This window comes from Polypterus senegalus, chromosome 14 (assembly GCF_016835505.1).
Source record: "Polypterus senegalus isolate Bchr_013 chromosome 14, ASM1683550v1, whole genome shotgun sequence".
NCBI lineage: Eukaryota > Metazoa > Chordata > Cladistia > Polypteriformes > Polypteridae > Polypterus > Polypterus senegalus.
This window is the reverse complement of record NC_053167.1, coordinates 86,939,163-86,955,360: the sequence shown is the minus strand read 5'-3', so window position 1 is coordinate 86,955,360 and position 16,198 is coordinate 86,939,163. Positions and strand designations below refer to the sequence as shown.

Below are 16,198 nucleotides of genomic sequence, written 5' to 3'. Positions count from 1 at the left end.
GTACTACCAGCAATGTGTGAATGTCTATGGTAATGTGAGACTCTGATGCATGGCACAGAATAAACTGTCTTAATTTATCTTAAACAATGGATTCAATTGTAAGTGGACTGGGATGTACGAAACCTTCATACTATTTATATTTTCATTAAGCACATCCCACCATTGAAGTGCCAATATTGTGGTTTTGCCTTGAAAAACCTTGGACCAAGCATCACAGTAAAGTAGACTGCCACCCTTTTGAGTGTATGGTTGATTTGGCTTTTGCCAGCTTATGACATCAGAAATACAGCCCTCTAAGCCCAGAACTCCATATAGAAAGAATAAACAAACAAAAAAAATGTGTTTTTGTTCCTTTTGCAATAAATGTATTAAGTGCAGTCAAGTGACTCTTCCTGCCTGAATCTATCAGATTAGTATAATGGCAAGCAAGGGTAATGAGCTGAGTGGGATGTTTGTATGGATTTGTAATTATATGCTTTTTATGCATGTTCAGACCACTGCTTGTAATGTTTCTTAAATACAGTACTTGGATTAGTTCCTGCTTCATCATGAGCCAGCTCAGGAGAAGTGGGTTTAGAACATGGATGGATCATTTATTTACATGTTAATTTTATGTTGATGCTAAAGCCAAACATTATACTGCACACTTATTTAAAATTAACACACAAATTTAAACAAAATAAATAAATACAAATTCAGAGACTGGATTAATATTAAAGCACATAAAGCAGGGACACCCATGAGCATTTTTGTTAATTTCAGAGAATAATGCATACTACTGGGAATTTCTAATACTGTAATCAGAATGTTGAAGCAGACCATTTATTAAAGGATAAATTTGATTAACAGCATGGATTTAGGCCTAATTAATAGGGGAGATGGAGCAGAAACCTTCAGCCACTGTTACTCTCCAAGGCCAAGGTGGCCTACACCATCTAAGCAACACATCTGTTAATATGAATTATGTACATTAAACCATATTTTTGGAATAACATTGTCTAAAATTAATGTTGTATTCATGTCAGAATAGTGATTAAGAAAAAATATTAAAGGAAGGATTTAACAAATGAAGTTTTTCTTATGGTGAAAGACATTTTCTCTAAACTATTTTTTTGGTTAGATACATGTTAACATTCAACTTTTCAAAATCATTCCTTCAGAAATTTCAGTAGAGCAATTATCATCTTAAATTAATGGAAATGATAAGGTCAAGACCTACTCTTTTCGCAACAATATAAAGAAATACTGAGTGCAGCTCAGCACATTACTACAATTGAAAGCATGCAATGTTCATATGAAAAAGAGGATTGTCAAATAAATCAAAGCAGTTAAAAACAAAAAAAAAAAGCAGCACAACAGCTTTCCATGAATTCAGCATTAGCAAAGCAAAGTGCATTCATCTGCACATCCCAATTATACTCTGTAATGTGTATGAATTAATTTAAAAAAATGAAAAATCTCTTCAGCTAAGATGAGGTGATTAGCTGAATAACTCTTGCTGCTATTGTGACAGGCAAAGATCAAGAGGAGAGACGTGGCACTTAAAACCCCTTAATAACTGTGCTTTTTCAATTTGCTTTTTAGACATTTTATGTTTTATTAGTTGGTTGATTATTTTTATGGCAGAGTAAGTTCCTTTTCTGAACTCTATCATTTTATAAAAGTATGGGTAATGACTAGCAGTTTTAATACCGAGTTTTAAATGGACTCAAACAAAAAGAGCATTACTAATTTTTTCTTTACAGGGTGGTCATTTCATGTTAAGCAGAATATATTATCATAATGATAGTGATTTTTTTTTTACATGCTAAATGCTAATCAAATATCCCATTCTGTATGTAAGATCTCTTAAGTTTCTGCACAAGTAGTTCAAGTAACCAAACAGAGTTATAGCGGTTTAAAGATAGTTCTAACATGGGCTTTTGTTTTTAATGAAAATTGCCTCTTTTGGTTCAATTGACTCATTTATCATATGACCCTTCCAAAATTAAGAAGTACTGCCTTTACACCACATCCAATCTTCCTACAAAGTCAAAGCAAAGCATGCCTTCCAGAAGAAAGTTATTATCAGCCATATCCCCTTACAAACTAGGTACCTTATCTTCACATTATTATTCATTCAAGACATGCTGGTAATTCTTTACTACTCAATGTGATTTATTATTACACAATATTCTTCATCATACAAGGGGTAGGCAAAAGTAGGTTTACAGTTTGTATGGAAAAAGACTTGCAGGTTATGATTATTATAATAAGTTTACTAACTCAATAGTTTTATTAACTTTATTAACTCAAAAGAATGTCACAATGCCACAGTGTACTAAAATACAATCTTGTCATTTCTGAAATTGCTGGCCTTCATTATTTACACATTCTTGTAGTCTACTTGCTAACAACAATAATAATAATAATACAATGAAGACAAATAAGAAGACAAATAATACATCCATCTATCCATTATCCAACCTGCTATATCCTAACTACAGAGTCACGGGGGTCTGCTGGAGCCAATCCCAGCCAACACAGGGTGCAAGGGAGGAACAAACTCCAGGCAGGGCGCCAGCCCACCGCAGGGCACACAATGATTAATAAATAATACAAGAATATATTCTGTGTTACGTATACTCAAATCTGTAAACCTACTTTTGCCCATCCCTGCATATTGGCTCAGAGTATTCCACGCAGTGTCAAATGTAAAATAGTCTACCAATAAACAATTCATTTTGAATTAAGATTTATTCATAACAGTAGTTACTTCCTACAGGTGCAGCATTATAGCATAGAACTCTGCATGTGCATTAACATGACATTTTTCAGGGCCACTAAAAGTCTTTGTCCATCTAGACCTGGCTGAAACACCGGTCCATTTCAATGTGTCTGTGCACATACCAATGTTCATATACTTGGCCAATTCAGTAGTACCAGTCAACCTAATACTCCCATCTTCATGAATGTGGGAGGAAAACAGAAGGAAACCTATGCAAACACTGGGTGAAAATGCAAAATCCCCCTGTGACGATGTGGGTTCTGGCTCCACACTCCCTTTGCTGTTGGAAGCACATGAACCCAACACCGTCGATAATGTTGCCGAGTGAGCTAGTCAATGGAGGCAAATAATTCCAGCAAGGGGAAGGTATACAAAAAGTGCAACAGTGCTTTTATTAAAAAACCAACAAAACAAGTGTTCAAATAAATAGTGCAGTTTCAAAGTTCATTAAATAAATAATCCATAAAATGAAAACGAGGAGTCAAACCAATAAATAGAAAAAACAATCCTTAAAATCGGAGGTTAAAATCTTCTTGTGGAAACAGTCTTAAAACAACAAACAAATCCGGTGCTCTTCTGTTAGCGTCTCACCTGCTAATCCCGTTTGGGCCAAGCAGCAGGCAAGACGCTCTCTGCAGCTGCCCTCCTGAAACACACGCACGAGACTGGAGACCTCCCGATCCCTGGCTTCGGTATGGCACTCATCCCAGTCCCCGAGAACTTGGTTTCCCACAACGGCCAGGTCGCTCACGTTGGGGATTCCCACCACCAAGTCTCCCGACTTCCGCTGCCTTTCAATGGCCTCTCCGCGGCCAGTCACCTTCCCTGGTCACTCCCGCTACCTGATCGCTCAGCTGGAGCGACATCAACACAAACGTCTGGGTGTCGGCCTAACACCCAGCTTCAACGCAGCTGCCCACGAAGCTCATTCGCCGCCGTCCGCTCGCTCTTCGCGGCTCTCTCTCTCTCACCGACCTGCTTCCTCTCCTGCTCCCGGTAACCTCCGTCCTCTCCTTTCCTTTCTCTCTCCACTTTTTTCCTTCCTTAAAACCGACTCGCGCTTCTTTTTAAAATGACGAGTGCCACAGCAGCTGCAGCATTAGCCGCGGGACAATCATGAATGTGGGCAGTTCCTCACCTGTGCACTAGGTGAGAAACGCCCACACCCTACGGATCGCCCCGCGGCTCACTATGGCCCAACGTCCCCTCACTAAGCCGCGAGCACATCGTTTATTTATTTAAAATGAATGGCCTTTTGCTCAACGAGCTGTGGACCCATAACACCACACCCCCTGGTTGCCATCAACCAGTGTGGATACACAAACACTGGGGGGGAAATAAAAAATCCCCATTGTCACCATTAACTTGCTGTTAGTTTGTAAAGAAGCAATCCTAACCACTGTGCCTTGGTGCCAAGAACGACATTCAATAGTATTTGTTTATCTTTCAGACACTTTACTTTGGAGCTCATCTTAAAATGATCGTCCACTTACTCTGATTGTGCGTTATAACCAAAACATAGTTGTCCACACTAGAGAGAGGGGGGTGCCATTGAAGCAGAGCTCCATTTGGAGTGATATCCACAACCTTCAGTCCCAGAATGCTGTCCATAGCTGAAAGAAAATGACCAAAAAAAATGAATACATTCTTGTCTAATAGCACAGAAACCCAGGATTGTTAAATAAATATGCAGGGCTACTCTATATTTTACATAAAAGGAAAAGAAAGAGAATTACAGCTTCAGCTTAACACTAGAATTACCAAAGCCTATGAAAAAACTTGTAATCCTGGCCCACCTTAAATCTGTTCACACCTCTCTGTCAGCGTCTTTTGTGTTGTAAATGTGTCTATAAGCAAAAGCAGCCTGCTATCCCATTCCTCCACCAATACAGAAAGGGCAGAAAGTTCTCTCAGCTCAACTCTGTTTACCTGCGTGTAGCTTGCCGAGAATTGTATAGGGTAAATAATATATCGTTATTTGGAATACTTGCATTACATGTGTGTTCCGTGTCTACAATAATCTTTGTAAACACATTGTTAAAACTGGAACATTTGTAATGTTTTAGTAATTGACAAAATGTACCCATGAAGTGTTTAATGTGTGAAGCCTGAAGTCCAAATATCAAATAAACACAAAAATCACAAAAGGTACAAGTATAACAAAACAACTGCACTTTTATTCAAGAATATAGCTGCAGAAAAATAACTTGCATTAGAGTGCAACATTGACATGCCCTTAATACAACCGCTTTGTTAGTGCTGACGGAGAGGTGTGAATGGATTTAAGGTGGGCCGGGATTATGAGTTTTGTTGTAGGCTTTGGTAATTCTAGTGTTAAAAGCCAAAAGCATTTTTCCAGAATACACATTCAATGATAGAAATGTTGGGCAGGATTTACCTCATATCAGTCAGTTTTAAGAAAAAAATTATGACAAAAGAAAAACACTGATATATGTTTTTTAATCTTTAAAATTTTAAAATAAATATAACTTATGTGTGTAAACATACTGTCAGAAATACACAAGGTTTATTTTTCTAAAATGCAGAAGCTATGCTCATGTCTTTTCACTAGGTGATTCAGTGAAGCATACAGTTTGACAACAGGTGCCCAAATGTTTACACACAACTGTATTTCTCACTGGCACAGTGGCACAGAAGTTAGCTTTGCTACTTCATGGATTTGCTGTCCTGTGTCTGAATTTTGTTCTTGGACATAGTCCTTGTGAAAACTATACACTCTATGTATTAATGTGTCAGTTCTACTTTGGGTACCCTACTTTCCCTCCCACATTCCAAAAGATGTGTATCATTAGGGAACTGGCAAATCGAAATACGAATTGTGTGAGTTTCAGTGTAAGTGGGTGTATGTTTATATTTGTGGGGTCATATTTATAAAACTTACGTATACTCTAAAAGATGCTCAAAATGTTTATACACAATGTTTAACACAAAAGTTAGGATTTATAAAAGAAACGTTGATGGGAGAACTATATATATATATATATATATATATATATATATATATATATATATATATATATATATATATATATAAATATATTTATATCAACTCTGACCCATCCATGCAACATTTTGGAGAAACTGGGAAATGGATCAAGTAGATCAATTATGGAAATGCAGCCAAACCAGCTAAATGATGATTCGTGAGAAAAATAACTCATATTATCAAGCTGTTATTATAATGTTCATTGACATGAGAAACATATTTAATCTGAATCTGAAATGTATGAATATGATGAACAGACTTTATTTTAATACTTTATTAAGAGGGCCAATACTGCATATTTGGACTGAAGAAACTTTTTGTTGCCAACACGTCAGGAATATTTTTGCCAAGCATCACTCTGTCATGCCCACTGTGCTAGGAGCCATTAAATACCAGATGAGGTTCTATATTCAGCTTCCTTATGGTACGGGTGTTCATACATAAAACATAACATGTTTTTGCCAACACAAAAAAGCCATATTTGTAATTGAAGAACTTTACTACACTCCTTGCAATAAGTGCATGTAGCAAGAATGAAGCTACTTTTGTTAACTGAAAGCAGTGACATCCCATTAATGCACAAGTCATCTGTGAGACCAAGATGATACTGACAGACATTGTGGCTCAGTAGTCAGAGTCAACCTATGATTCATTGTTTTGATGAAAAGTATGTTTGACAGATGTGATGGTACTGTACGTGGTGGCTGACTTGTTGGTAAGATAACTGGCTGAACACTCCGTGTTTCAAATGACCTGTATTATTCATTTTAACAGCAATCATGCCATGTGATGTTGTGGTGACCACTCAGATGCTGACACCTTATGTCTTTCATGAATGCACAGAACAGGGACTACAATGCCAAGTGTGCTTCTGCGTGTTCAGTTTGGGACCACACCATAGGGTTTGATGTGTCAGGAAGGAGGATGCTTCACCAGCCAATCAGCCATTTAAGGTCAGTAGCATTGTGAGTGCATACAGTTAGGTCCACAAGCATTTGGACAGTGATACAGTTTTCATAATTTCCACCACAATGGATTTAAAATGAAGCAATCAAGATGTGATTGAAATACAGACTTTCATGTTTAATTCAAGGGGTTTAAGAAAGAACATTGCATGAGCCATTTAGAAAAGACAACCATTTCAATATATGGTCCCACCAAATTCAGGGGCTCAAAGGTATTTGGACAAACTAACGATCATAAATATAATGTTAATTTTCAAAACGAGGTTGGTCCTTTCTAGTCAAAGACTGCCTGAAGTCTGAACGCCATAGCCATCTTCACATGCTGAGTGCCCACCTTACTGTTGCATTGCCAGGGCTTTACTGCAGCTGTCTTCATGTGATGCTTGTCCACTGGTCTTTTTGCCTTCAGCTTTGTCTTCAGCAAGTGAAATGCATTTCCAGTTGGGTTAAGGTAATGTGATTGACTTGGCCATTGAAGAATATTCCACTTCTTTGCTTTGAAAAGTACTTGGCTTGCTTTCACAGTATGTTTTGTACTGTGAAGTGTCAATATATCACTTTTGCAGCATTTGCCTGAATCTGAGCAGGCAGTATAGCCCTGTACACTTCAGAAATCATCTTGATACTTCTGTCAGCAGTCATATCATCAATAAATACTAGTGACTGACTTCCATTGGCAGTTATGTGTCCCCATGCCATACCACTGCCTCCACCACGTTTTACAGATAATGTGGTATGCTACAGATCATGAGCCGTTCCTTCTTTTCTCCATACTTTTCTCTGTCCATCATTCTGGTACATATTGATCTTAGTTTTATTTGTCCAAAACAAACTATTCCAAAAATGGATTTAAAAAAAAAAATGTTTCTGGGAAAAGTCTAATCTGTCCATCCTATGCTCGATACTTACCAGTGGTCTGCACCTTGTTGGAAGCCCTCCATAATTACTTTCATGAAGTCTTCTCTTGATTGTAGACTTTGGCAATGATAGGTCTACCTCCTGGAGAGTGTTCTTGGTTTGGCTAAATGTCGTGAATTTTTTTTTCTTCACCAAGGAAAGAATTCTGTGATCATCCCGTCACAGTTCCATAGTTGATCAGACCTTCTGGTGTTGCTGAGCTCACCAGTGCATTCTTTCTCTTTAAGAATGTACCAGATGGTTGATTTGACCATTCCTCATGCTTCTGCTATCTCTCTGGTGGATTTGTTTTGTTTTCTTTGTCAAATGATGTTTTTATACTCATATTGAGAGTTCACAGAGAGAGCTTCCAATTTCTAACTTGAAATCAACTGCTTAATAGATAATAAAATAATGAGGGACCTGTTCACACCTGGATATGGAGCAGCTTGTTAGTCAATTGTCCAAATAAATACCTTTGAGTCCCTTTGGGACCATGTATAAAAATGTCTGTCTTTCTAAATGGCTCATAATGTTTTTGTTAAACCTCTTTCTGAAATGCTGAAAGCCTACGCTTTAATCACATAATGATTGCTTTATTTCAAACCCATTGTGGTGGCATATACAGCCAAAACTATGAAAATTGTGTCACTGTCCTAATTCTTAAGGACCTAATTTTATGTACAAGATTGATCAGCATAGTCCATATATGGTTGTTTCAGGGTGGCAACAAGGCTTGAGGTGCATTCACGTAGTACATTTACAAAGTAATTTAGATTTATAAACGGCAAATCGTGTACAAATGTTTGCATATAGTTTAATAAATCAGATTTTTTTTAAGGTACACATTTTTTCTTTTTTTGGCATACATATATTTTGAAGTTCAAATCGATACAAAGTTTTATAAACAAGGTACCAGGGATGTTTTCTCTACCCCCGCAGAATTAGATTAAGTGAATTAGAAAATATGATGTGTTATATTATATTAAGGTTTTTTTTAGCCCTTTTTAAAATAGTTTTCCAGATGGCAATTGCCACACTGATGCTGTACCTGTTATGAAACATGGTTTTCTTAATTAGGTGTAAAGGTGGAAAAATAAGAAAAGTTTACAATTTAAAATGTCACATTTCTGTGACTGTGTTAATCACCAGTAGTGAAAATCTATTCAGAAGTGACAAAGTGAAGGAATTATTGATTATTTGTTGAAAATAATTTACTGAATGCTGCATATGGAGCATATAGACTTCAGTTTCCCGAAGGCATCACTGGATTTTTTCAATGTTATTTTTTTAAAAATAAGAACGCTTTAACAGCATTTTTTTACTAGGGTGATTTCAACAAATGTTTCATACACTTTCATAACATATTAAAACCCTGAATGATTTTTTTTATAAACTGAAGTGCCTTGAGGTGTTATTCCATGAGGAAATTGTTCCGCTGTCAGCCCTGACTATTATTGGAATTCGTCTGCATTCTTATCATACATTTCTGGTGTCTGCTGAAGGTTGATTACAGTGATCCATAGTGTGCGGAGGATGAGAACCCCAAAAGCAATCAGGTTTGTGCCTGAAGCATCTTAATGGCTCATTCACCATGTTACTAATGATGTAGCCTGACAGAGCTGAGCAGGCTATGACATTTCCAAGATCAGAGGCTTGAATATATCAATACTTCACACTTTAGGATCAGGGCACATCAAAGCTGAGAGAGTGAGACAATTCCATTTAACACATTTTGACCTATGGGAATTCTCAAGGTAATACTATTCAATTACATGAGGGACTCAGGAAACTGGGAGAAAAGACAAAAAAATCCATTCTTTGTATCAATTAATATGTTCAGTGAAAATCAGCAAATATAGCTGTGTTACAAGCTTTTCTTTAAATTAGCACTGCAAAAATAGAAGGCATTACTTACAAGTTTTATCATTACAACTTTACAAATAAAAGCAGAGTTCTTCTGGTAAACTTAACTTGGAATATGACTATACCACTTTTTACATTCAAAGGTTATCTTTCTAATTAATACTTTTTGTTTTTTTTTTTTGTCTCCATTATCAAACCTATAATATTTTAGCTGTAGCAGAGATAATATTTAAGTACCATTAGACACATGCTCATAAGGGGCACCTTCAAGGCTCCTGTAAGGTGAACACTTCAACTGCAGAATGCAAGTTGGCTATGTTGGGTGACTTCCTCTCCATTTCTGCCCAAAGAACTGAAGACCTACATCAAGAAAACTACAGATATCACTTCTGCTCCCTTCCATGAAGTTCCTCCACTTGTGCCCTGGACAGTATTTAAGTTGGTGTTCAGACTTGGATTGAGCATGACAGAGCTTGTCACCAGAAGTGATTGACAATTGCAGCGACCTGATCGGTTGCCTTTTATTTTTTATGCCATTTCATGGCCAACTGGCTGATTATTGCAACGGGTTGCCACAAGGTGCCCCAACTCTTTATTTATTCTGTTTTGTGCTCCTCTTTTTCATATGCTATGCACCGAAAGTGGAATGTACTTCACCACTCTTGAATTCATTAGAGTAGTAGTGTCATAAATGCATTTGAGTGTGAGTGTTATCTTTGGAACATTTTTCATTCAGGAAACCTATAAGAACACTCTGCATATTTAGTAGGAAATGCAATGAAATAAATGTCTGCCTTCAAGGACAAGAAAAGTTAGATATTTGGTTAATGATAAGGGAGAATACAATAACGTGCACATCCTGGAAATTGATTATAGCTGGAAACCTACTTTTGAGCCCCAGCCTCACAGCCATCCATCCATCCATCCATTATCCAGCCCGCTACATCCTAACTACAAGGCCAATCCCAGCCAACACAGGGCACAAGGCAGGAAACAAACCCTGGGCAGGGCGCCAGCCCACCACAGAGCGCACAAACACACACACCCAACACACCAAGCACACACTTACACCTGAACACAAGCAAAACCAAGGAACTGGTAATGGATTTTAGGAGACCCAGGCCCCTCATGGAACCCATGATCCTCAGAGGTGACTGTGTGCAGAGGGTGCAGACATATAAATACCTGGGAGTGCAGCTGGATGATAAATTGGACTGGTGTGCCAATGCTCTGTGTAAGAAAGGACACAGCCGACTATACTTCCTTAGAAGACTGGCGTCCTTCAACATCTGCAATAAGATGCTGCAGATGTTCTAGCAGATGGTTGTGGCAAGTGCCCTCTTCTACACGGTGGTGTGCTGGGGAGGCAGCATAAAGAAGAGGGACGCCTCACGCCTGGACAAACTGGTGAGGAAGGCAGGCTCTATTGTAGGCATGGAGCTGGACAGTTTGACATCCGTGGCAGAGCGACAGGCACTCAGCAGGCTCCTATCAATTATGGAGAATCCACTGCATCCACTAAACAGTATTACCTGTTCAGTAGCACCAGACTGCTGTCACTGTCCTGCTCCACTGACAGACTGAAGAGATTGTTCCTCCCCCACACTATGCAACTCTTCAATTCCACCTGGGGGTAAACATCAACATTATTCAAAGTTATTGTCTGCCTTTTTACCTGCATTTCTATTACTCTTTAATTTAATATTGTTCTTGCATCAGTATGCTGCTGCTGGAGTATGTGAATTTCCCCTTGGAATGAATAAAGTATCTATCTATCTATCTATCTATCTATCTATCTATCTATCTATCTATCTATCTATCTATCTATCTATCTATCTATCTATCCAGACCGCGAGGGGGCGTCCGTCCTGGTTATATTGGGGACCACGGGTACAGGGCTTGGTGCCCCGATCCCGGTTTACCCCGTGTGGTCTTTGGCCGGGGATGGAGCCCAGCCGGGACGCCTTGGAAGACCGGAGGAGGGCGTGTGCCTCCTCCAGACTGAGAGAGGGCGTCCGTCCTGGTTATGCAGGAGGCCTCAGGTAGGGGGCTTGGAAGCCCAGCCCTGTAGGGACCCGTGGCCACCACCAGGCGGCGCCCCAGTGCCTTTTGATCCCGGGAGCCCGGCACTTCTGCCACACCAGGAAGTGCCGGGGGGAAGACGAAAGGGGATACACGGACGGCTTCCGGGTGCGCAGCCGGCACTTCCGCCACGCAAGGGCGTGGCTAGGACTAAGTGCCGGGAAGCAGCTGGAGCCCATCCAGGTTCCCATAAAAGGGGCCGCCTCCCTCCAGTCATGTGTGGACGTCGGGAGGTAGCAGGACCGAACTGGAGAGAGAGGACGGGAGGCGGCCAGGAAGGCACAAAGACTGTGGGCCCTGGACTTTGGGGAATCGGTGCAAGAGGCACTGGGGTTGTGAGTGCACGTATTTCATGTACATAGACTTTGTAAATAAACAGTGTGTGGTGAAAATATGTTGTCCGTCTGTGTGTGTCCGGGCCAGCGTTCACACTATCTATATATGCTCTGGCCCTCACTCCCAGGCCTCCAGGAGGAGCTCTCCCGACAGCAGGATCATGCCCCGAGTTCCAGCAGGGCCTCATGGACTATGTAGTGTTTATACACAGCCCTGCTGGATACCTTGGGGGCCACCGGGAGTCGCTGTAGGGGGGCTCGTGGGCTCTTATGTGACCTATAACCTGGGAGTACGTCACAGTCACGTGACAGGAAGGAACGACGTGCTCCCGGGTTGAAGAACAGGACTGCTAACCCTGACCCGGAAGGAATAAGGAACTGTGGACTGATTGGGCAGGAACACCTCCAGGTCAGGGTGTATAAAAGGATTGTTGGGAAGCCCTGACACTGAGCTGAGCCGGGAGGTAGAGGGGCGAAGTGTCTGGGCGAGGAGGAGAGAGAATATTATTGTAGTGTTTATTTAATTTATGAGTAGTGTGGAGGGTGCTTTGTGCACATTATTGTTAATTAATAAAAGGTCTTGGACTTTCATCCAGTGTCTGGAGTCGTACCTGAGAGTTGGAGAGGTGGAGAAGAGCCTCACGGTCACAATATATATATATATATATATATATATATATATATATATATATATATATATATATATATATATATATACATATATATATATATATATATATATATATATACACACACATATATACACACACACACACACACACATGTTATAGGTAAAGCCAGAAATTTGATATACCTAGCAATATCTGGGTAAGACTTGCTTTATCCAAAAGCACTATATAAACCTAGCATTACCCAGGTAAAGTTAGAAACTCAGATTTTATTCCAGTTTTACCCAGGTCTGCTGGATAATGCGCGTAATGCTAGGTTTATCCAAATTTTTGTGGTTTTCCTGTAACACACTGACATATATTATGATAATATATATATATATATATATATATATATATATATATATATATATATATATATATATATATATAATCATAATCAAGATTAAATTTCATATAATAAAGCACAAACATAAATTTAATCACTCTGTATAACTTCTAGGACTTTTATAAAGCCCAGTCAATGAGTACATTCATTTGAATATATTCATTCTGGTATTAAAATGCACAGATTAATATCAGAAAGCTACTGAAAAACATTCCCAAATGATTTAATAAAAATGCAAACAAATATAATTTTAGTATTTTCAATAAACACTGTATTTGAAAGTCAAATGTGTAACATTATGCAGCACTTGAAGAATACAGAGATGCTTTTTAATTCCAAAAATAAAATAAAATGATATTCCTGTGTGGCATACCATTGTTATCAGGCCACAGGGGCAATAGAAGATTAACCAAGATACCTTACAGTATATAACATATGTCTTTGTTGTGTATGCATGGTATGTGTTTATAGGTTTTTTTAAAAAGGCCACTCAATAACATTTCACAATCAAAATAATAGGAGGCAGTGGTAAATGAAAAATGAATTATTATTATTATATAATAATATAATTTAGATTTTGGAAGAAAATATATTCTGATATATTACATTATAGATAGAATTAACTCAGTTGTCTTTAATGTTATATGTATATACTGTATATACAATGCATCCGGAAAGTATTCACAGCGCATCACTTTTTCCACATTTTGTTATGTTACAGCTTTATTCCAAAATGGATTAAATTCATTTTTTTTCTCAGAATTCTACACACAACACCCCATAATGACGATGTGAAAAATGTTTACTTGAGATTTTTGCAAATTTCTTAAAAATTAAAAAACTGAGAAATCACATGTACATAAGTATTCACAGCCTTTGCTCAATACTTTGTCAATGCACCTTTGGCAGCAATTACAGCCTCAAGTCTTTTTGAATATGATGCCACAAGCCTGGCACACCTATTCTTGGCCAGTTTCGCCCATTCCACATTGCAGCACCTCTCAAGCTCCATCAGGTTGGATGGGAAGCGTCGGTGCACAGCCATTTTAAGATCTCTCCAGAGATGTTCAATCGTATTCAAGTCTGGGCTCAGGCTGGGCCACTCAAGGACATTCACAGAGTTGTCCTGAAGCCACTCCTTTGATATCTTGGCTGTGTGCTTAGGGTCGTTGTCCTGCTGAAAGATGAACCGTCGCCCCAGTCTGAGGTCAAGAGCGCTCTGGAGCATGTTTTCATCCAAGATGTCTCTGTACATTGCTGCAGTCTTCTTTCCTTTTATCCTGCCACCACCATGTTTCACTGTAGGGATGGTATTGGCCTGGTGATGAGCAGTGCCTGGTTTCCTCCAAACGTGACGCCTGGCATTCACACCAAAGAGTTCAATCTTTGTCTCATCAGACCAGAGAATTTTGTTTCTCATGGTCTGAGAGTCCTTTAGCTGCCTTTTGGCAAACTCCAGGTGGGCTGCCATGTGCCTTTTACTAAGGAGTGGCTTCCATTTGGCCACTTTACCATACAGGCCTTATTGGTGGATTGCTGCAGAAATGGTTGTCCTTCTAGAAGGTTCTCCTCTCTCCACAGAGGACCTCCGGAGCTCTGACAGAGTGACCATCGGGTTCTTGGTCACCTCCTTGACTAAGGCCCTTCTCGCTCAGTTTAGATGGCCGACCAGCTCTTGGAAGAGTCCTGGTGGTTTCGAACTTCTTGCACTTACGGATGATGAAGGCCATTGTGCTCATTGGGACCTTCAAAGCAGCAGAAATTTTTCTGTAACCTTCCACAGATTTGTGCCTCGAGACAATCCTGTCTCGGAGGTCTACAGACAATTCCTTTGACTGCATGGTTGGTTTGTGCTCTGACATGAACTGTCAACTGTGGGACCTTATATAGACAGGTGTATGCCTTTCCAAATCATGTTCAATGAACTGAATTTACCACAGGTGGACTCCAATTAAGCTGCAGAAACATCTCAAGGATGATCAGGGGAAACAGCATACACCTGAGCTCAATTTTTAGCTTCATGGCAAAGGCTGTGAATATTTATGTACATGTGCTTTCTCAATTTTTTTATTTTTAATAAATTTGCAAAAATCTCAAGTAAACTTTTTTCACGTTGTCATTATGGGGTGTTGTGTGTAGAATTCGGAGGAAAAAAATGAATTTAATCCATTTTGGAATATAGTTGTAACATAACAAAATGTGGAAAAGTGCCTGTGATGCCAACCAACAAACAAGCCTGGTCCTTATGGGCAATGGTAGGGCATTGGCTACGGCCATTTGAAAACACGCCCTACCAAATAATAGAGCTGCTATCTGCTCCTGGAAGCGCTTCCCGTGGCTTCACCCAGCCGGTTTGGGGCAGCGTTTAAGAACACTGAGTGAATACTTTCCAGATGCACTGTACGGGCGACAACCTCGGGCATATTAGATATTTTGAAAGAAGGCTGGGAAGAAGAGGCTCTTCCCTCCACAAACATACTGGAATATATCGCGCAGTTCGCGATAGATTTGGAAAATTCGCCTGTCCTTAAAAGTCACATGGAGGAGGCTCAAGCAGCAGGCCCGGTACTACAACCGCTGCACGCCTCTTCGGGAGTTCCGCCCGGAGATGCTTGCCCACTGGCAGGGCCCCTACGGTTAAGGAGAGGAAGGGACTGGTCGACTATTTGGTGAGTCAACCCAATCGCCGGCCAAAGGAGCGGTTTATCATGTGAACCTGCTGAAACCGTGGAAGGACAGGGACCCCGATCCCTCCTCCGCCAGCCCCGCCACTCTTCGCCACACACACGACCTTAACTTCGCACGGACTTAAGTCCCAGACAGCGGCAGGAGCTGGAAACAGTTATCCGGACCGCTCGGGAGGTAGTCAGTGAGAACCCGGAAGGGAAAAAATGAATTTAATCCATTTTGGAATATAGTTGTAACATAACAAAATGTGGAAAAAGTGATGCGACCTCCTCGAGAGGCTTGAATACTTTCCAGATGCACGCTTAGTACCCCTAGCGGACACTGGCAGTAATATATATATATATATATATATATATATATATATATATATATATATATATATATATATATATATATTGTCACAGATGTCTGGGGTTCTTACCTGGCCGGGATGCCTGGAGGGACCGAATAGGGACATTAAAAGCTTCCGGGTCAGAAGGACACAACCGCCCTGGAGCAGGAGAGGACCACAGGAGAGGAGGAGAGACTTTCTAACTCGTTGGGACCCGTGGCCACCGCCAGAGGGTGCCTTAAG

The 16,198-nt window shown here is 39.9% G+C and overlaps 1 protein-coding gene across 1 annotated transcript in view; it reads right to left on the bottom strand.

The window, feature by feature from the left end:
* The window catches only part of tnr (tenascin R (restrictin, janusin)), a 208,313-nt gene that overhangs the window by 49,772 nt on the left and 142,343 nt on the right, over nucleotides 1-16,198 (bottom strand). Inside the window, exon 13 of the mRNA XM_039735597.1 lies at nucleotides 4,261-4,380. Coding sequence (XP_039591531.1) covers nucleotides 4,261-4,380 — 120 coding nt within the window. The remainder of the gene's footprint in view (nucleotides 1-4,260; nucleotides 4,381-16,198) is intronic.